The sequence below is a fragment of the Canis lupus genome, chromosome 22 (genome assembly GCF_048164855.1).
Source record: "Canis lupus baileyi chromosome 22, mCanLup2.hap1, whole genome shotgun sequence".
NCBI lineage: Eukaryota > Metazoa > Chordata > Mammalia > Carnivora > Canidae > Canis > Canis lupus.
In genome coordinates this window covers 50,656,328-50,678,967 of record NC_132859.1, presented here as the reverse complement: position 1 = coordinate 50,678,967, position 22,640 = coordinate 50,656,328, and the positions used below count along the sequence as shown (strand labels likewise).

The 22,640-nt window shown below is 41.8% G+C and overlaps 1 protein-coding gene and 1 long non-coding RNA gene across 7 annotated transcripts in view; one reads left to right on the top strand and one right to left on the bottom strand.

The window, feature by feature from the left end:
• Nucleotides 1-818: 818 nt before the first annotated feature.
• LOC140614337 (uncharacterized) lies at nucleotides 819-8,868 on the top strand. Of its 2 annotated transcripts, none has more exons than XR_012015239.1 (3): nucleotides 819-948; nucleotides 2,526-7,740; nucleotides 8,621-8,868. It is a non-coding gene; the product is annotated as an uncharacterized lncRNA (long non-coding RNA). The 2 variants fall into 2 exon arrangements; XR_012015238.1 differs by having other exon boundaries at nucleotides 8,081-8,868.
• TCAIM (T cell activation inhibitor, mitochondrial) overlaps nucleotides 7,138-22,640 on the bottom strand; it is a 53,677-nt gene continuing 38,174 nt past the window's right edge. For 2 of the 5 annotated variants that reach the window (XM_072793571.1, XM_072793570.1), the window contains exons 6-11: nucleotides 18,432-18,554; nucleotides 15,945-16,042; nucleotides 14,978-15,069; nucleotides 12,042-12,274; nucleotides 11,318-11,449; nucleotides 7,138-9,706 (exon numbers count right to left, since the gene is read on the bottom strand). In XM_072793571.1, coding sequence (XP_072649672.1) covers nucleotides 9,643-9,706; nucleotides 11,318-11,449; nucleotides 12,042-12,274; nucleotides 14,978-15,069; nucleotides 15,945-16,042; nucleotides 18,432-18,554 — 742 coding nt within the window. In that variant the 3' untranslated portion in view covers nucleotides 7,138-9,642. Of the gene's footprint in view, nucleotides 9,707-11,266; nucleotides 11,450-12,041; nucleotides 12,275-14,977; nucleotides 15,070-15,944; nucleotides 16,043-18,431; nucleotides 18,555-22,640 lie in introns of all 5 variants that reach the window. The other 3 variants (XM_072793569.1, XM_072793568.1, XM_072793572.1) reach the window with 2 other exon arrangements.

Below are 22,640 nucleotides of genomic sequence, written 5' to 3'. Positions count from 1 at the left end.
CGCAGGACTCGATCCAGGGTCTCCAAGATCACGCTGTGGGCTGCAGGCGGTGCTAAACCGCTGCGCCACAGGGGCTGCCCGGATAAAATATTCTTGGCTGTGTATTTTCTCCATTCAGTACCTGCCACTGCCTTCTGGCCTTCCAAGTTTCTGTGGACAGATCTGCTGTGAATTCAATCTGTCTTCCCTTATAGCTTAAGGAACACTTCTTCCCTTGCTGCTTTCAGGATTCTTTTCTTGCCTGTGTATTTTATGAATTTGATTACAATATGTCTTGATACAGACCAGCTTTTATTGAATTTGATGGGAGTTCTCCGTGCCTCTTGGATTTTGATATATGTTTCTTTCCCCAGATTAGGGAAGTTTTCAGCTAGAATTTGCTCAAAGAAACCTGCCTCCTTTTCCCTCTCTTCTTCTTCTGGGACTCCTATGATATCCATGTTAGTATGCTTTAAGGATTCACTGAGTTACCTAAGTCTACTTTCATGATCCAATACTTTTCTTTCTCTCTTCTTTTCACCTTTATTGTTTTTTATAATTTTAACTTCTTTATTACTGATTTGTTTCTCTGCTTTATCTGGCTCCCTACATGGAGTCTGCTTCCCCCCTCTGCCTCCCAACCCATGAATAAATAAATAAATAAATAAATAAATAAATAAATAAATAAATAACTTTAAAAAAAAGAGTTTTGGAGAGGAAGAGAAAAAAACTCTTCCCATTGACTGGGAAAAGGAGGAGGGCTGGATGCCATAGTTCAGGAGGGTGAAGTGTATGTGTGTGGCAGCACTGGAGGGGCCTGGGGTCATCAGGCGGAATCTAGGCTGGGGTAGAGTGGGAAGCGCTTCACCCAACAAAGACCAGGTTGCTAGGAGCCCCCAGTCTTCTAACACCGCTTCTTCTTTCTGAAGCTCCCTCCATAGACACCTCCACTCTAGCACTTTTCTATAGGTGAGCTTCAAATCCTTTACACCTTTCCAGTCCCCCAGTTCCTGGTCAGGCCCTAGCTATTCAATCCACCATGCCCTTGTTATCAGCTACCACAATTGTGAAAATCAATGTGGAATGTGCTGACTTATCCATGGCCTTGTGGCCTTGTGGACACCAGGGGGAGGCTGGGGAAATCCTTTCTGCTTGTTGGCTAATCACAGCTTCACAGGATATAGGTGTCAGGACCTTGAAGGCTGGTTGACCTGCTAGGTAATGTATCTTGACATTTCTCAGGAGTGACAGTCACTGTCTACTCTAAAGAAGGTGAAGCAATTATCAAGCTTGACAGAAAGAAAGTAGGAAGAGTCCCCCAGACTGGCTCATACGCCCACACCAAAGGTGGGCTTACCCTGAGCACAGGAGTCCTCAGCTTTGCAGCCCATCTCTCCCACTGGTCCTAGAAAAGTGTCCACATGGTGTATGAGTTCCTGTTGTTGCTGTAACAAGTGACCACAAATCTAGCGACTTGGAACAAGAGCCATTTATTCTCTCCCACAGTGGTAGGTCCTGAGTCTGGTTAAGTGTGGCTTGGTACTCTCTCATAAGACCCACATCAAGGTCTGTCTACCCTGGCCCTTATTTGGAGACTCTAGAGGAAAATCCACTTCCAGACTCATTCATTTGATAGAATTTATTTCCTTCTCATGGTTTCCACTTGGCTGGCCACCATCAGGCCACCAGTGGTAGGCGAGTCTTTCTCTTACTTAGATTCTGTCGTACGGCTCCTCCTGCTGTATCTCTTGACCCCAGTCAGATAAAGCTCTCTGCTTTTTCGAGATCAAATGATTGGATTGGGGCTCCCAGATAATACAGGATAATCCCTAATTTAAGGTAAAGTCTGTAATTTTTATTCCATCTGCAAATTTCCTTTTGCCGTGTAATGAAACAGTCACAAGTTCCAAGGACTAGGGCATGGCCTTCTCTGGGGGACCATTCTGCAGACCACACATGGTCATGTTTTTGTAAAATTTGCAGAGTGATTTTTTTGGTCCTCTTTTGTAGAAGACCCAGCATTCTCCATTTTTCTCTTATCCTCAGTGTTTTTCAAACTATAGTTTATTAATCATTATTACTTTCTTTAGAAAATGACTTTAAGGAGGAGCAACTAGGATTTTCATAAGGAATGTAGGATTGAATTGCATAGAAAATACCAAGACTGTTGCATATAACCATTTAAGTTCTATGAAATTGTTAGTATCCATCATACAACATACACAAACACACTTCTGAAGTAGGTCAGGATTTAAAGTATATTTCTCAGTATACTTGGTTAAAATTTAAAAATTCGAAAAGACATGTTTTAAAAAGACACTAGAATTCATCTAGAGCCTCCAGCAAGGCCTGCTCCTGGCCCTGGGAGGATTTCTGAAGCATCTGGGAAAGCATCTGTCTCCCTGACCGAATCCTGGCACAGGCTATCTGATCCTCGCCCAAGGGTTGGTGGCTCCCTTTGACCCTGACTGTGTAGAGGGAGCCCTCTGCCCCCACTATGGACAGCTAAAGGTACACCTGTGTTGTCTCAATTTTCTCCTTTGTAGCTATGTCTAAGAGTCCATTTGGACAAGGGAAGAAACCTCTAGATACGTTTTTCTGGGTAAATGAGGTAAGTGGAGAACTCACCTACCCACCACTGAAGGCAGATGTACCTGAAGCTTCTCCAGCTTCTGTGGAGAAGCCCCAAGAGAGGCCCAGGTCTCAGCATGGGAGCATGCAGGGGGCTCCTCTCAATGACCAGGGCCCATCCAGCACACCTGCGCAGAAGGTGGCCTTTCCACTGCCTCCTAAGGCTTCACTGAAAGACACTGGCTCCAGGCACTCCCTCCCATCCCTACCAACCCGCGGCCTGGCTAAGGCTGGAGCAAGGAGCGCCCCACCATTCTCAGCAGTTCCTGTTACCATCTCACCACCAGGAGGTGCTCTGTCAACATGTGGCCCCCTTGGACCAACCCCTCTACTTCCATCCTCTTCCCTTCTTCCCAGCCCTTCTGCCCCCTGGGCCTTCACCTGCAAGCTGAAAAATGTCCTTACTGGGAATAACCGATTTTCCTTTTGAATTTATGAGTATTTGCGTGGCCACACCTTTCTGAGACACTCATGGTCAGAACAGCCTGCCATCATGCTCACGTTGAGGATGCTTCTGCCTCCCCTGGAAGCGCACAGGACTGCGCACAGGACTTCTTAGAAGAACACACCAAGTGCTTTCAAACCCCATATAAATTTAACTTAGATTTTGACACATAATGTTTTCTAGACATTCTTTTACCTCTCAAGCCACCTTAGTATTTTGCTCATAAGTTTTTGGTGTTTAATACTTTGGTTCTGATGTTGGTATCAGAGCAGTATGTTTGGTCCCAGCCAGAGCCAGAAGGATACCTCTTTGGTTGAGATAGGAACAAGCCAGGATGTGTAGGACCTGTCGGCCCTGTGTTTCTGGGTACAGCCCAGGGGGTGGAACTCAGGGCTACCCTGGGCCATGAGTACAAAGTGGCTAGAGCCTTGCCAGGAGCTCTCCTTGAGGCATTCTGAGGTGGACAGAGCCTTTGGGCGGGGCAGCCCTTCTAGCTCTGCCTCCCCTGGTGGATAGGCTCTGGATGATGCTTTGGTGGGACAATGGGCAGCTGCTTGACCCTCCAGGAATGGAGTGACTGGTCCAGTTATGCTGGGGTATGAGACAGTGAGCAGGGGCTCAGAATGAGGACCCCAGGAAGCCCCAGTTCTCAGGCCTGGGGAGCAAAAGCCTATGGTCCAGCCTTGATTCTGCAGTCGATGTGTCCTGTGACCCAGTCAGAATCCTGCCTCTCCTGGTCTTAGTATCCCCCCTGTACAATGTAGGGGTGAGCAAGCCTGTCTGCTAGGCCTTCTCAACTTCGCTGTCTATCACTATGTCAGCAGGAACCAGGGATGGGTGAGGCCCTGGGAACACCAAATGGCAGGAGGCCAGGCACTCACAGTGTCAAAAGGGCCACCAGGCCCAGCTGGGGCCATGTGTTCTGGGCAAATCTCCACGGGTTGCCACCACACTCATACTTCTGACCAATTGTGCAGCCTCCAGAATCAGCAGGAGGGGCCCCTGCCTCCTGCAATGCACCTCCAGGGCACTCTACTGAAAAAATTTACTATGGTGCTCAGTCTGAAGTAGAGAAGCTTAAAGGAATTCCCTCTGGTTCTGCAGAGCATGTAGGAAGTATGGCTTCATGCTGAGCAGCAGCAAGTAGGTCAGTGGCACAGAGCGCCTACAACACAGCTCTAACTTGGAACTCAGCATCCCAAGGAGAAAAGAGAAGCATGTGCACAGACAAGTTCACTGCAGACAAATTAGAAAAGTGAGAGGCTGGAACCAATTCAAATACCCAGTAAATAGGGCAGGCTAGGTGGAGCCTGGAATCCCAGGAAACTCTAACTTTGGGAAGGCTAGTGGATGTGAAATAATGCTCGAGTAGGAAGGAGAGTGTGCACCTTACCAGGGTCTCAGGTGGACTTGGCATGTTGCTCACAGATGGTGGGTTCCCTCTGCAACATCATTCAAGGGAAGATTAAAATAAATGGGGCTTGCAATGGTGACCCCCAGTCACCAGGACAATGGATTGAATGGTGGCCTCAAAGGATGTGTTCATGTCCTAACCACTGCAATCTTGTGAATACGACCTTCTCTAACAAATGTGGTTAAGTTATGGGTCTTGAGAGGAGAGGCTTAACCTAAATTATCCAGTAGGCCCTACACCGATTCACCTGCATTCTTCGAGGAGAGACACGGGGTGAGTTTTGAGACCGACACACAGAGGCAGAGATTGGAGTCATGTGGCCACAAGCCAGAAACACTGGCAGCCCTAGAGCCCAGAAGAGGCCAAGAAAGGACTGTCTTCCCAGGCCTCTGGAAGGAGCATGGTCTCGCTGACACCTTGATTTTGGACTTCTGGTTTCAAGACTGTGAGGGAATGCACTTGTTACCCGGTTTGTAATTTGTGTCAGCCCCAAGAAGCATAAACCAAATGCAGGCTCTTGTCTGCTTGGTCCCTGCTGTGTTCCCACTGCCTGCATACAGTAGGTGCTTCCTAAGTGTTTGCTCAATGACTAGGAAATGAATAGGAAAAAGATCAGGAAATCATTCAGCCAAGATTTTGCTCCAAAGTTTAAACATCCTGCTTTTTGGGGTGGGGGTGGAAGCGGGGTCTGGAGCCGGTGTCTATATAGATCGTCCCTCCGGCGGATTACACTGCCAGTTCTGCTGACCTGGAAGTCTCTGACTCATGGGTGCTGACACTAGGTCTAGGCCAATGCCTGTGGTAATGACAGGGAAAATGAAAAATGGACAACCTCCAAAAGATTCGGAGGGTGAAGTCTGATGGCCTCCTCCATGGTGGGCCATACCCTGTGCTGAATCGGTTTCCTTCACATTAGCTGCTGTGATGGACTTTGGGGCAGATGTGTGCAAATGCTGCACAAATGATGCCCATAGGCACTTGTGGGGTGCCAGAGTGCACCCAGGCCTGACTGGAATGGGGAGAACGAAGGCTGTGGAGCAATCTGGTTGAGTGGCTGCCAGGCCTCCCTGCTCTTACAAGTCCCATAGGTGCCAGGAAGGCCCTGCTGCCTGCTGACCCACCCACACCACAGTGGCAGGGCCTCACATCCCTCACCACGTAAGGTCTCTGTGTCTGCTATGCCCTCACACCTGCCAGGACAAGGACTGCTCCAGGGCACATCTGATCTTGACATGGTCCACCTACACCCAGCGTGAATCTGGTGATGGGCCCTGCAGGGCTGGGGGTGCTGCTGCCGGCTCAGACCCCTCCCCTCATACCCCTTGGGACACCTGGGTTCTAGTCCCACCTCTCCTGCCTCCAGGAGGCAGTGTGGCCTTGGCCAAGTCTCCCCTTAGTTTTCGGTGTGCAACATTCCCCATGTGCAACATTTGTCACCTTAGGGGGAAATATTCCTATAATGCCCCATAACAGGTATGCATTCATGAGGGAAGGGTTTCGAGTGACCAGTAGACATGTTGTAGTAGCAGGGGAGTGGGGTTAGAAGAGGGTCCCATGACACCAACTCTGATTTGTGTGGCCACGGGCTGTTTCACCTCCTCTTCCTTGTCTCAACTGCTCAGGAGTGAGGGGTGCCCGGGCTGGCAGCCAGGACCATCCAAGGGAGGGGTCTGCATTCCTGGGGCAGACTCACTTAGGGTGGGAAGAACTTCCAAGAACACGACCCAGTGTCTCCTTTTACGGATGGGGAGACTGAGGCCAAGTGAGGCCTTGTCGAGGGTCACTCAGTGCCGGGAGCCACGAGGAGTCCTACTTAGGTGCCCTGGGGATTGTGTCAATTCCTACTCCTGGGACAGGCACTTGGGTGGCCCTGCCAGGTCAGGGAGCTCATGGCTGGAGTTGTGGCCAGGTGGCAGAGATCAGAGGCACTCTTGAAACAGGGAGGCGGTTTGCGGTCAGCCAGCTGCCAGGCCTCACCCAATGCATCAGTGGCTCCTGCACCCTGGGTCCGGGAGCTAGCCTCCTGGGAGTTTGGGTTCCCAGCTCTGGGGCCTGTGGCAGAAGGCTACCAGGACCATGGCCTCCTGCAGAAGAGCCCAGAGTCTTGGAGCCATGAGTCTCCGCAGGACTGATGTGGTCTTTACTGGCTTGCTCCAGCGAAGCTCAGGCAGGTCCACAGGTGGGGTGGGGTGCTGAGGCTGGGTTAGTCCCAGGGTGCTGGGACAGAGGTCTGAGCTGCAGGGGTCCACTTCAGGGACCGCTGCCTGGGATGCACACACAGTCTTAGAGGTTCCACAAGTGAGGTGACTTCTGACACAGCCCTGCCCCCTCCTGTTCACCTGTCCAGTTCCCAATGCCCACCGCCTCTCATTAGCTCAGGCACGCTGCCTGGACCTTAGGTCTTTTAAGAAATAAAGGAGGAGGTAGGGCCTGCTGCTTCCTCGGGAGAGGTCGGCCTGGGTTTGGAGCCCAGGTCCCTCTGGAGACCATTTCCCACCCATGGCTTCAGTCGGAAGGGCCTGTCCCTGTCCCAGTTTTCAGTGGGGGGACGGAGGTTTCCCCCTTTGTCATGGGGAGAGGCAGTCATGGAGGCCAGCAATTTCTTATAACTTCCTACTATGTTGCAATAGTTGTAAAACTATTAATAACTGAATGACAATAAAAACAATCTGTTTAATGTACTATTTATTATGTTATTATTAACAATCAGTTCTGGGACAAAGTCCAATTCAAAACATATCACTAAGGATTCTGTTATTAGTTGCCATTAGAAATGGCATAATCCAAACCAATTTTTCAATAAATTTCCTTATATCTCTAAGGAAGGGATTTTTACTCTCATCATCTGGCTCTGGAAAATCTTTAAGGGCAACATTCTTACATTAGGAAAAAAAAATCAGTAGAGTTGTTACTGAAGCTTCAAAGAGATGATATGCACAAACCAGAAAAACTACAAATCAGTATTTCTATTGAACACATATTTGAATTTATCAGTTTAAATAATAGTGTTTTGATGAATCTAAAATGTGCCTCAAGAATGGCTGTTAACAGCTCCTTTTCTTTCTGGCGCACGGTGGAAAAAAATTCCTTTCCCTTTTCTTCAGCAGGAGGGGCTACAAACACGGCATCCCACCTCGGGATTCACCTGGTCCTCTTGAGAAACGAGCCGAAGAGGTTCTGGATCTGGTGAAATAATATTATCCAAGGGAAGCGCCTGTGGAGAGGAGTCCTGTGTCTGCAGAGAGGGCCCCCTGTGGCCCCGGGGGCCGAGGTGGGCATGGGGGTGCTCACAGGGGCCGGCAGGGGCAGGAGGACCCACTGAGGGGGTGCCAGAAATCCTGAATGGCCCGAGTCATTCCTGCCCCTATTTACTGGATAGTTTGTCCACAAAGACAAAGGCGTCACCTCACTGATTCAAAGACCTCTACTGTGTGTCAGTGTCATGCTACCAACAGCTGTAATATTTTAATGGGTCGGAAAACTTACAGATTTAAACCTACATTTTCTGTCACTAAGATGTTTTAACAAACTAGTATCGGACTGCTTGTGACAATGTCAATAGTATTTATACACCCAGTTGCTTTTTTTTTTTCCTTCTACTCTTTCTTTAGGGAAAAGCCTGGTTATCTAAGTTTTGCTGCTCTCCTACTTTGGTGCAACTGTCCCTTACTGGCTGCAAAACACATGTTCATATGGACACAGATGAATTCTCCAGCTGCACGCTGAATGAGTTCCACTGCTCCAGAGCTATGCTGAATGAGACCTGTTTCAAACAGTAGCCACATTCACTCATATAAAAATATACAATTTCCTTACCTCTGTACCTCTTTTACAATTTCTTTACCTATGTACCTCTTTTACATACCGCTAAAAATAGGTTCTTTCATTTTGACATCTTTTTACCCAATCATGCCAATCAGATAAGAAACACCATAAGACTGGGAGATAAAACCTTTTAAAACAAGTTATGTAGCAGAAATTAATTTTTAAAAAAGGTTTACTTTTAGAGCAGCAGTTAGAGACTTCCTACTTGTAATATGTAAATAATACTGCTATATCAAGTTGTGGATTTAAATAAATTTAACAGTTTCTTATCTCTTCAAAAAGAATACAGATTTCTGTGTTACTTAATGGCTTCTCCATCCTTCCAGTTCCAAGGAATACAAAGGTCTCCATCTTGCATAACAGAATAAAAATGTGAAATGCAGAGGTGCATCCCCTGCAGGTAAGGCAGTGACTGTTCTAGAAGTCTCTTACAACAGTCCACCATTTGCTTACTAGAAACGCTGGGCTCCTTATAAAACTTTTCCAGGGAAAATTTCTTCGTTGAAGCCTGTATCAATTCATTTTCAATAACCTTTAACCTGTTATATTGAAAATAAACATAATATTGCTACAAGCTATCACCAAATAAAAGAACATAAAATAGATTAATGTTATATACTGAAGCTCTAACTTTCTTTCAAGATTTTATTTAAGCCCAAGCTAGTTCACATACAGTGTAGTATTAGTTTCAGAGGTGGAGTTTAGTGATTTGATTAATCAGTTGCATATAACACCCAGTGTCATCGCATCACGTACCTCCTTAATGCCCATCACCCAGTGCCCCAACCCCTCACCCACCTCCCCTCCAACGACTCTGTTTGTTTCCTAGACTTAAGAGTCTCATATTGTTTGCTTCCCTCTCTGTATCTTATTTTTCCTTCCCTTCCCCTATATTCATCTGTTTTGTTTCTGAAATTCCACATATGAGTGAAATCATGTGGTATTTGTCTTTCTCAGACTGAATTATCTCACTTAGCATAATACCCTCTAGTGCCATCCGCAGGTCCTTCTACTCTCAACAATGAAAATGGTATCCACAAAGGGTAAATAACATGCTTAGAAGACATGCCAATAGTTCCTAAGCATTATCTCTGAAAGAATTTGTTAAATCTTTTAGCAGCAATAGGTAAAGGTAATTAATACATAATTTAAAATGTTCTTATCCTGCCTCACTGAGCAGCTGTTAGTAACCAAAGAAAGCAGAAAGATGAGTGTAAAAGCCCTGGTTTTAGAAACCACCTCCAATCTGACCCTTGGGCAGTAATGACTTCTAGAGACTTCCAAACACTCAGCAGGCTCACAACAAGACCAGGGAGCTGGGGAGGAGGCACTTCCCCTCCATTTTCTTCTATGCCCATCCCTGGCCTGTGGGCTGCAATGCCTCTTGTTCCATCAAGGGCTTGAGTGAAGGCCTACAAAGCAGACAAATCAGGGCAGAACTCAGTGTCTTAAATGCATTCTCCCACAGGTGGCCAATGATTAGAGGTATGTTTGGGTAAATAGTTTCAATCTTCTGAATCTTGGGATGTATGAAAGAGGCCTCCACCTTGTCACACCCTTGAGGGGTGTGCAGACCAGCATGGACATCACTTGGGAAGCCCACACAATAAGGGGAGCAAAGCAAAACTGCCAGAGAAGTTAAAGTATTGCACTGGTTAAAAATACCCAAATAACCTCTATTTACCCACTCCTTTTTTTTTTTTTTTTAAAGATGTTATCCATTTATTTGAGAGAGAGAGAGAGAGAGAGAGCACAAGCAGGGGGCAGAGGGAGAGAGAGAAGCAGACTCCTGACGTGGGGCTGGATCCCAGGACCCCGAGATCATGACCTGAGCTGAAGGCAGATGCTCGACCACCCAGGTGTCCCTATTTACTTAATCTCTGCATAAAGGAGAAGAATACCATGAAATATCCATAAGCCAGAAAAAGATTTGGAAACAGAAACGGTCATTGCAGTGAGCTGGCGGTTAGTAGCAGGAGTGTGTAGTTGCTGACTCACTCCCTTCAGCAACACACAGAACACTTTCTCAGGTGCTGCTAGTCTTTTCTGTAAGATAACTCCTTCTAGACAAGGCTGCTTAGAGAAGGCAGACAGCAGTTAGGGATGATGGGGCTCTCAGAATGTCCCAGCTGGACCTGTACCTGCTTTTCCCAGGATCAGACAGGAAGAACCATAGGTACCACCTATGGTACCACCTTTGTCAGGGACTGACAAACTTTTTTTTTTATAAAGGACTTTTCTCACTGGCTCGGAAAAAAAAAAAAAAAAGACAGATATTAACAGTCTGGCTTAGAAACGGAGAGCCTCATATCATGGCCAAGTTACTGTGTAGTTCTCCAATGACACATCTTTATACACATCTCTGGGCAGGGCCATGCATTCCCATTCCTACTCGGAGAAGCCTCTGGCCTCCTCCCAGGGGGTTGCCCTGACCCTTAGGCCACAACCTTTATAATCAGGAGTGCCCATCAGTCCTTCTGGGGCGCAATTTTGGAGGAGGATCGAGCCAGAGAGGGCAACCTTTGCTGAGGCCCTCTCCAGGGCTGGCCCCTCCACTAGGGAAACAGTGGGGAACAGCCTTTCCCTCCCTGGGTACCTCTCATTTACTTAAAATGCAGACGAAGCTTGCTTTACATCAGTAGTTCTCAAAGTTTTAAACAATAAAGATTCCTGTTATTCAAGTAGTAACTGAATTTTTCCTTGTTGCCACCTTTTTCCATCTGGGGAATTTCCTTCTGATATTCTTATCTTTTGTTCTGCTCCTGAGTTGACTTTTATACTAACAAGCCTGGCTTGTCAAATGGAGGTACATGGTGGTAATATAATTTAGGCTGTTATCATCAGACCTAAACACCACATGCAATGCCTGGCAGAATGGGGTAGGGGATAAATAAACATGGAATGTACACAAATCAGTCAATTTCCTAAGTTTCATGCAGTTTTTATGTCCCATATTTATGAATTCTGAATACCTGGATTTTTAACAGACTGGCAGGACATTACAAAAGGCTCATGGCACTTACTCTTCTTTTCTTTTCATGTTGTCTCTTGCCTGCTGGGCTTTGGTGAGAATAAACCACTGGAGGTTTGCTGGGTCACAGAGGGTTGGGATGTTAAAGTGCCCGAGTTCATGCAAGCTTGGAGCATATCTGTCACTGTAACAAAATACACATAAAAGGAAAAATCACTCATCCCTCGTTCCCCACTCTACGCCCAAATAAAATATTAGTCTGATGAGCAATGAAGGAATTCATCAAGAAAATCCACTTTAAAAGTATAGTAAAATTATGCTTTAAGTTCTGCTGTTCCCCAAAGAGACACACTTTCAGAGTAACCACATACTTCCTCACTCTGTGGCCACCCTCATCTGTAAAATGGAGGCAGTAGCTCACTTCACAGTGAGGTATGAGGTAAGGTGTGCATTTAGCACCAAGCACGGGCTATGAAAATAGTACATGGACAAAAAATGTGGGCTATTGATTCAACATTAGTTTAATCCTAGACAGTTTTCTATAGGATTAACTTTGCCCTGTAAGTAGCATTGTATTTCAAGAATGTTCTGGAGAGTCAATCCTTCAATCCCTTCATATTGACTTTTTTAATGTGTAAGAGTGTTGCTAACAGGAGTGACATTCTTTTCTTTAGTTCCTAAGAATCACACACTGAAACACAAAACAATTTAATCCACTTACACACACAACACATCTAAGTAAAAGAATAAAAGTAGTTCTTGTTTTAGATATTTACCTGTTAAGGATCATTTGTAAACCACGCAGACTTCTAGGGTGAAAGGGTATTCTGTTTTTCAACAGTCTGTTATAGAACACATCAAGAAGAGAGTAATATTCTTCAAGCGTCAATACTGGTTGCAATTCCTCAATATAAACCACTTGTATGCCGCCGAGAAGGTAGCTTATTTGGTCTTCTAAAAGCATCAGCCTCCTCTGAAGGTCAAAATAACTTGGTAACCGTTCAAAAAGCTACAGTATTTTTTAAAAAATAAAAGAAATACTTAGTTTAATGTTTTTACAATAGCTCAATTTTAGGATTCCAAAAATTGTATTCAGAAATTTTAATAAGAAAATTGTTTTCCTAAAAGGAAAGTTCTAATAAGTGAAAGAAAAAGACTTAATGTAACACTGGAAATATTAATATTCAAAACAAACCACTATAAATCCTAGGGAGTTTTAGATAGGACTGAAGAGACTGCAGAAAAAAAGAAATATGTTCCAATGAAAATAAGTCTTAAGTACTAACATTTAAATCTCAAATTATTTTAGAATGATTACATGGTCTAATAAAGAAGGGTGTGAGAAATACAGGACATGTATTTCGGCTCCAAGTCTACTTTTTCAGAATTTCAGCAAAACTCAATTCCATGCAATAAACATCACTGAGCATCTACCATGTACTTAAGCATGAAATTAGGTCTCCTAGTCGGGGGTGGGGTGGGGAGGAGCTGCGCCCTGCTTTTCAGGTGGGGTGCAAGTAAACAAAACAAGAATCAGGATTCTTTGTCCTACGTGCCACAGAGAGGACATTCATGTAAAGGTTTCTTTTTTATTTTTTTAAGATTTTATTTATTTATTCATGAGAGACACAGGCAGAGGGAGAAGCAGGCTCCATGCAGGGAGCCCGATGTGGGACTCAATTCCAGAACTCCAGGATCACAGCCTGGCCAGAAAGCAGGTGCTAAACCTCTGAGCCACCCAGGCATTCCTCAAGTAAAGGTTTCTAAGGAAGTCTAATGTGATCTGTCTGAAGAGATACAGTATTTAGCAAGAGGGACGCGGGTGTGTGTTGGGGGAAGAGAGACAAGCATATGCAAAGATGGAAGCATGAAAAGGCAGCACATGGCCAACCCCGGAGTCTGGTACGGCTGGGGTGGGGAAGGCCCTGGTGCTGTGCTAAGGACTGAGACTTTATATAGAGAGCTGGCGATGTACAACTTACAGAGGACTGGAAAGGTATCACAAACCTCTGCTAGAATAAAAGCAACAATAGTACACAAATTCTACAAGTAATTTATAATATATTTCTAACACTGTGAAAATAATTTCCCTACCTACTTTCTCCATTTTCCTATCAATGAGTTATCTATGTATAAATGGTAACTACCTTTAAAACACTTTTTATTTTCAGATAACTGTAAATACATACATATTTCACCCAGTTTTCCCAATGGTAACATCTTACAAAACAGTAGTATAACATCACAACTGGGAAACTGACATTGATACAACCTGCTAACCTGTTATAAAACTTTAATATCCTTCAGAGTTTGACATTAGAGTTTTTCTAGTTGTTGGCTCTTATGTGCATTTGTGTACAGGTTTTTGTGTGAACATAATTTTTACTTTTCTAAAATAAAGGCCCAAAGGTGTGACTGCTGGGTCATATGTTAAACACGTTTAGTTCTGTACTGTCATGCTTTTTTCTGGAGTCCTTGTACCATTCTACAGATTCCCATCAGTGATGGATGAGTGATCCAGTATTTCTGCCAGAATTTGGTGATGTCATTATCTTTCATTTTAGCCATTCAAAAAAATTTGTCATTTGTAGGTCTTCTGTGATGTAGCTGTTCATGTCTTTTGGCTTTTTGGATTGTTTGGGTTTTTCTGACTACTGAGTTTTGAGAGTCCTTTATACATTAGGTACCAGACATTGTCAGATAAGGTTTCCAAATATCTTCTATCAAATATTTGATTTGAATAGACACTTCACAAAAGAGAGTATGTGGACAGCAAATAAGCATACACAAAGATACTTCCATCATTTTTCGTTAAGGAAATGCAAATTAAGTCCCCATGTAATAGCACCACACACCTATTAGAATGGCTAAAATTAAAAAGACCACCATTGCAAGCATTAGCAGTTTCTTAAGAGGTAAAATACCCTAACATATGTTCTAACTATTCCACCTTTAGGAGAAAAGGAAATATATGTGCATATGGACATCATGTTCCTAATAGCTTTATTTCTAATTGCCAAAACTGACATAATTCAATGTCCATCAATAGATAAATGGATAAACTAATTGGTATATTTATATGATGAAACACTACATGGGAATAAAAAGGAATAAGTTCTTGAAAAGTGCAATAGCATGGATGAATCTGAAAATAATTATGTTGAATAAAGAAAACAGAACCCTCTCCCCCAAAGAAATACATACTTTGTGATTCCACTTATATGAAATTCAAGTAATATAAAATGATTTATGTGACAGAGAGCAGCCTATTGGTTGCTTGGGGAAGGGTGGTGGGATGGAGGAGAGAGTTTACAAAGGGACACAAGCATACTTTTGTGGGTGATGGATATATTCACCATCTTGATTGTGTTAATGGCTTCATGGATATTTACACATGTTAAATTTCATTGAATTATACAACTAAATATGTGCAGTTTATTGTATGTTCATTATAACACAGTAAATTTGTTAAAACCAAAAACAATAGAATGCAGGCTTTTTAGGCTGCACTTCAGAAAAGACTATAAAATTTCCAAATAAAAATTGACTTAAAAATGAGGCCCGGAAGTATTTTAACTACATGACAATAAACATCGATCCTGAAAACAGCTGAAACTGTGATTCGAGTTTTTTAGTTCACTGACATAATAGAGTTTGAAACAAAAGTAGGTCTATGACAAATCAGAGTTTTTTTGCTTTGAAACTTCCTTACTTTTGTCCAGTGATGATGGACATCCATTGTTCCTAGCATCACATGGCCCACTGCACTCATCCCGGATCGGTCTGTAAATATTATTGTACATCCTGATGATAAAACACAAACCCTTTGGTTACTATCCAGAGATACACTTTTTTTTTTTTTTAAGCATACAAATTCAGGCTTAAATTCAGTAGAAGCTTAAAGGCTAATTAAAAATTTTTTAAGATTTATTTATTTTAGAGAGAGGAAGAGTGCACATGCATGTGCACATGAATGGGGGGGAATCTCAAGCAGACTCCTTGCTGAGAGTGGAGCCCAATGATACTGGCTAGGTCTCATGACCTGAGCTGAAATCAAGTCAGTCACTCAATTGACTGAGCCACCCACGCACCCCTAAAAGTCTAATTTATGTTGCTGTTTTATTCAAAGAAACAGATTTAAAAGTTCAGCTGTGATGAAGTCACATCTGTAAGGTCTTTTATTTTATTTTTTAAAAGATTTTATTTGTTTATTCATGAGGGACGAGAGAAAGAGAGAGAGAGAGAGAGGGGCAGAGACAGGCAGAGGGAGAAGCAGGCTCCTCGCAGAGAGCCCGATGCTGGACTCGATCCCAGACTCCGGGATCATGACCTGAGCGAAGGCAGACGCTCAACCGCTGAGCCACCCAGGCATCCCTGTAGAGGTCTTTTTTTTTTTTTTTTTTTAAGATTTTATTTATTTATTCATAGAGACACACAGAGAGAGAGAGAGAGAGAGGCAGAGACACAGGCAGAGGGAGAAGCAGGCTCCATGCAGGGACCTTGACGTGGGACTCGATCCAGGGTCTCCAGGATCACGCTCTGGGCTGCAGGCGGCGCTAAACCGCTGCGCCACCAGGGCTGCCCCCTGTAGAGGTCTTTTAACACTTAGTTTTACTCCACAATTTACAGATGTGTATAGCGGCTGAGTGATATTTTAAAAGAAAATGGAAATTGCTTACCTTTGGCATTTTTAAGAATTTCCAAGTTCTGCTGCACTAAGCGGCCTAAACTATGAAGCTGGCTACAGCGATGGGCAATGCCCCAGCTCCTCTGCCACCTAGTACAACAGAGTACACAGGCACATTAACACGAGGCCTCCCTGAGGGAAGAAGCATGCATTCACCCCCAGCTGCTTGATTCCTGTGAGTTTCTTTCTCAAGTAGGCATATGTTTTCCAACTAGCTCATTTTGTTATGAAGCAACCAAATTGAAAATGAATGGTATGCTAGAGGGTAAAAATATTACTACTATGTTCAGATACCCAAACATTTCAAATAAGCAAATACACTATGCTGTTTCTATTTTAAAACAAGGGAATTAAATGGAGAACACTTATCATCTTTTTCATCTCCACATCATTCAATGATGATGATTTTGTTTTAGATTTAAGTCCTAATTAGGAATACTAGTTCTAGATCTGATTCTTTTTGTCTTATTCTAGGGGAGGTGATTTTTATGACATGTAACCTACTTATCCTATAAATGAACACCGAATATTAGTGATGAAATGGAACCTGATACTCACATGGTGTCACAGAGGCACTGGTGTGCAAAGGTAAAGAGCACTGGTTGTTAGTAGTCTCAGAACATCACCTTTGAATTCTAATGCTGTGATTTATTAGCTCTGTGACCTTAACAAGTTGCTGCTAGCTTTCCTAATGTTTCCATTTCATACATACAAAATGGGATCACTTCGTTTAGCACAGGTAGCACAAATCGAAGGGAATATATGTGAAGGTATAAGGCACTTAAAACAAGCTCTCAAAAAACTTAGGTTCCTTCTTCATCCTATCATTGATTCTAGTGAATTTAATTTCTGATAAAGTCGATTTTCAAAAATTTTCCTTTAACCCATAGTTGAAAATGATATAATTTAAAAGAATGTACACTACTAAATAAGCTACTAGTTATTTTTTAAAAGATTTTATTTATTTATTCATGAGAGACACAAAGAGAGAGAGAAGCAAGACACAGGCAGAGGGAGAAGCAGGCTCCATGCAGGGAACCCGATGCGGGACTCAATCCCGGGACTCCAGGATCACGCCCTGGGCTGAAGGCAGGCGCTAAACCGCTGAGCCACCCAGGGATCCCCTAAATACAGTTCTCATTAATAAATGGTCGCTCATGCAGGCAGCTTAGAGTTAGAAACAATGTCACAGGTCACAATGTTTCCACATCTTTTGGAAGCACTGGCTAATCTTCCAATAGTGGAAAGCTGTTGTATCCATAATCCTCAATTGTTTTGGTCTCAGAAAGCTTTTGCACTCTTAAAAATGGAGAACCCAAAGAGCTTTTGTTTATGTGTTCTACATTTATTGATATTTACCATGGCAGAAATCAAAACTGAGATATTTCTACAACATATTTGTAATATAATGCTTGTTTCTTTTCATGTTTAAGAAATCCTAAAAAAAAAAAAAATCCTTTTATTTTCCTAATCCCAGCCTCTTTGTCAGATCATTTAGAATTTGTAGTAGAAAAAGGTAATTTTATGTACATAAATTTATTTGACAAACTTTTAAAAAGGATCTTATTATTTGGGTGTTAGCTAGAAAAGCCCATGCTACTAGACTGTGGAATTGGAAGAAGCCCTTATTAATCAAAGCAGGGCCTAAAAATACTGATGTGATGATAAAACAGCACCTATCAGCACAAAGCCAAACATTCCACACACCCCAAGCCTACACGCTTTTCTTGAAATCTGAATTATCTTTTATAAAATACCATGATAAAAAAAACCCCAAACTATGATTTGAATATATAAGAACAATACATGTATTATCAGTACTCCGTAGGCACCAGAAAAGGTGCTATTAGATACCCAAGTAGTCACTTAGTTCAAAAGAAGAAAAAGAATCCTGATAATTGTTGAAAACAACAAAACAGGTCACAACGAACAATAAATGGAATGTTGAAGCACGAGACTGGACAACAGCTTCTCAGAGTTCTTATAACAGGAACTTCCACAGCTGCATCACATCAGGGCCCCTTTCCCCTCCCTTACTGTTTTAACAGCTGTTAAATCTGTATTTATAATAAATGCCTGTTATCGTTATGTAACTGCGATTTCCAGGTTAATGAAAACGTCTTTGAAAAGTCATGCTATACAACACAGAATCAAGAATACATAGGAGGGAGGAATAATTACTTTTTATATATTATGTGCATATGGAAAGGATATTTTTCTTATAAACATTACTTTAAAAATTAAACTGTTATGGTAAAAATGTCAGTATCTAAACCTTACTTCACTATTTTAAACAAGAAATTAATAATTTTCTTACATAGACGAACATTTGATTACTTTCAGAAAAAGATAACAGAAGACTACTTATAGTTATCAGAATAATTAAAGTTAAAAATGCAAATATCTAACTCCTGGAAAGCTTTACCAGTAGATAATATATGCTTATTTTAGCCTCTAAATTAGGTTCTGTCTTTGTTACCTGATGTCTGAGAGCTGAAGCTGATGAGACAGATCATCTTTTAAACGGTCTAGTTCTTTTCTAAGTGGCAAACTATTCTTCAGTTTTTTAACTGCACTTTTCCCATTGTTATCTAACCAAGATCTAGAAAGAAAAAAAACAGAGATATACGCTTTTATTACTGAGTATAATGCAAATATTTCTAGTATTAAAAGACATAGGCACTACAGTAAAACAGCCCCAGTGTTAAACTCAGTTTCCAACCAAACCTTTACCAAAGTAGAAGCAAAACACAAGGTGGGGAATGTTGAGTACAGCCTGAAGTAGGAGCACTAAATTCAGTGGGGCATGCGGAAGGGTGGCAGTGAGCACCAGGGAAGTAAACAGAGCGGCCTGAAAGACAGGTGTTTTGAGAGGCTCTATGGTAAGGAGACTGGAGTGGTTATCTGGCCACCAGAGGGACTATGAGGGAGTAAGCATTGAGAGCTCAGGCACTAATGACCAAGATTTAATTAAAGTAAGAAGTCGGAGTCTACCCAGCTAGAACCCACAAGGTAATCCTTGTAAGTTCCTTCATTAGGACATATTCAATACCCTTTAAATGTCCCCAGCACCATTAGATGGGTCTTCTGAATTTGACTTTTTTACTTTATTAGTTGTACCATAACATTATTTACCCATTTGCTCTGGTGGAAGTAGTGGTTTTATCCTCTCACCTGTACATGAGTGATGTGTGGTACAGCCTACTGAAAGTTGTAATACACATAAGGGAGAGGTTTTGAAGTATCTTGAATTTTTAAACCTTTATCCCATCTCTGGAAATACAGCAATAGGTTTAGCATAATTAATTTAATTTAAAAAGAATTTAATTTTATTATATATGCAAAGGAAATCATCATAACTAGAATATGATTAAACAGGTGCTGACACAATAAACATTTTAAAAATTATCAAATTGATAACCTTGGAACCAATAAAATCTTTATGCATTTATCAAGTATTTGTTTGAAATGCCTGATACTGTGTTGTGTTGGGATTTAAGGAAGATAAAATCACTGTGCAAAGGAAGACACATCTATTAAGGAATATAGATATATGAGGGGCACCTGGGTGGTTAGATCATGATCCTGGGGTCCTGGGATAGAGCCCTGTGGTGGGCTCCCTGTTCAGTGGGGAGTCTGCTTCTCCATCTCCCTCTGCCCCTCCCTTTGCTCATGTTCTTTTTCTCAAATAATTAAATAATTTTTTTTTTTATAAAGAATAGGATAGATGAACCTCTATGGGAACAAAGGAAGAATTAATTCTGTCTGTAAGATTCTACAGAATAGGTGATATGTGACTTGTAACCTGAGAGATGTATCAGATGTTTCCAGGCAGATTAGTGAGGAGGAAGGGCTTGCCAATCACACTAGTGCACAAGAAACCCTAAGGTGAACCACTGTGCCCAGATGGAGGGATGTACAAAATTAGACGAGCGAAGAAGAGTGGGGGGCGGTGGGGGAACAGACCATGAAGGAAGAGTCGGGACCTTACCCTCTAAGAAAAGGTATTCGACATTTAAAAAAAAAAGATTTTATTTATTCATTCATAGAGACACACAGAGAGAGGCAGAGACATAGGCAGAGGGAGAAGCAGGCTCCTTGCAGGAGCTTGATGTGAGACTCGATTCCATGTCCTGGGATCATGCCCTGAGCCGAAAGCAGGTCTTGAATTGCTGAGCCACCCAGGCGTCCTGGTATTCGATATTTTTAATTCACTAACTTTGTGCTGTAATTAATAACTCTTCCTATTCCCTTTTCAAGGGTACTGGTAAAAACTTTGTCATCTCTGCATAATGTAGTAAGAAAATAAATAAAAATATCCACTTTACATCACTATTATTAACTATCACATTATAGTTTTTCAACATTTTTCTCATTTATTAATATATGTTATTCAATTTACCTTAAATCATAGAAGAGAAAGCATGACTTGCTGACAAATGAATTCTCAAACAACATACTGTCTTTGGTTTGGTGACAAAAAATGTCTTTAAGTGTAGACAAATACAATCTTAAGATTATACACTTATGACTTGATTTCTGGAATTCTTACATTTAGTATATAAAAATCAACTGGTCTAGGGATGCCTGGGTGGCTCAATGGTTGAGCATCTGCCTTCGGCTCAGGTCGTAATCCTGGGGTCCTGGGATCCCTGGGACTCCGCAGGGAACCTGCTTCTCCCTCTGCTTGTGTCTCTGCCACTCTCTGTGTGTCTCTCATGAATAAATAAATAAAACCTTAAAAAAAAAAATCAACTGGTCTAGTTTAACAATTTTTTTGTTTTTTTGTTTTTTTCCTAAACAGTGAGATAAAAATGAAGCTTCTAAACACAGCATTTAATATAGATAAAGATACAGGTTTCCTGGCTTCAACCAAGAGAGGTTCAGGAGCTACTGAACACATGTAGCCCCCAGGTCTTGGTTTCTAAAAACCATTCCTTACTAAAAAGAACCAGAGCTTCCTGGCAAAATGGCTGACTCAAACACTAGGGCAGAATGGTCCAGAAGAGCTTGGAATGATTTAATGAATCAGAAAGTGAGATTTCCCAAGGAATGACAGGAACAGAGGAGCCAGCTTGAAGGGATGGTAAAATCAGAAAATTACTATCTGGAAACCATCATAGTAATATATGATTCAGGCAAGAATCACCAACGGAAAAAAAAAAAAAAAAAAAAGAATCACCAATGAAGCTTCAGGCTAGGGAGTTCACGTAAAATGATGTTTACACAGCTCTAAGTATCTCTTCAAAATAAACTAACTGAAAGGAAAACTGGTAAAGTATTTACTGTGGAAAAAAATAGGGGTCATCATCTTAATCATTTCTTTTCCTTATGACATTGGTTGGACCTTCCAAGACAAGTTAAGTTGTAGAGGGGAGGTAAGACTTGTTTCTCCTCCCATCTGCTTTCCATCTTTCAAAAATTCCAAAAAGCACATCTCCCACTGACATTCCTTTGTTTTCCCTCAGCCACCTCCATGAACCTCCCATAAGTCCCTGAGGATCTGTAGGGTACCAACTGGGAAATGCTTCTCTGGATAATGCACAAGTTATTAAGGGGAATGACATGACAAAATATTTTTGTAAAACTGAATATTTAATATTAGGGGGAATATAGACTCTAGGATGCAGGGAAGAGAAACCAGTAGTAACAGATCCTTAGTAAGCTATAATGCAGTAAGTAGTAATGCAGATTCCCATTAAGCATTTTTGAATGATCCTATTCTTCTCTAAGAAAAAACTATGAAGACAAACTGGAAGTAAGGCAAGAGCAGCATTTACTTTAAAATCTTTCTGGACATACTCTCCCCCTAACTTCTGTCCTATGACTGGCCAGGGACTTTTTTAGGATCTCTTTTTGAGAGACACAATCACAGTCCGTTTGTATAATTTCTACAATAATTTCTGTACTTGTCTTATTTCCTCCATGACCCTATTACCTCCACTAGGGAAAGATGAGTCTTTTATTATCTAATGTTGTTACCTAATGTCTTTTATTATATAATTTGATTTTTAAATCTGATCTCAGGAGATCACTAGACAACCTATAGTTTATGCAAATTAAGTCATAAGGCAAAGAGAAAAGTATACCTTCTTGTCCAATATGGAAATACATGGTTATCCTGACTGTCCATACTCTAGAACTAGGAGACAGAGATCTGCATTACTCTTTAAATGAGAATTCTCTATTGGATTTTGAAAGGACATTAATGCCTGATTTTGCCACAAAAATAATTTAAATTCTTAATTTTGCAATCGTAGTCATTTGTAAAATCTGAACCCTTTATTTTTAATGGGGAGAAGTCCATTCAAATTACTATTGAGATTTAGGAGTCATCTTATTTTCATTTTATAATAAAATAGTTACACCATACGTTTTAACCTTCACTCATCAAGAACTTTAAGAAATGTTGAATTTCTTATTTGGAAAATTTATAAAAAATAAAATCATCCAAATAGTGCTTAGTAATCACAGATATATATATTTTTAAAGTAGTATTAGTTTTTTTTAAAGCTCTGTTGATGTACCAAAAACCATAAGACACCTAGAAATAAGCCTAACCAAAGAGGTGAAAGACCTGTACTCTTTGTAAAACACTGATGAAAGAAACTGAAGATGTAAACTGTAAAACACTGATGAAAGAAACTGAAGATGACACAAAGAAATGGAAAAAACATTCCATGCTTAT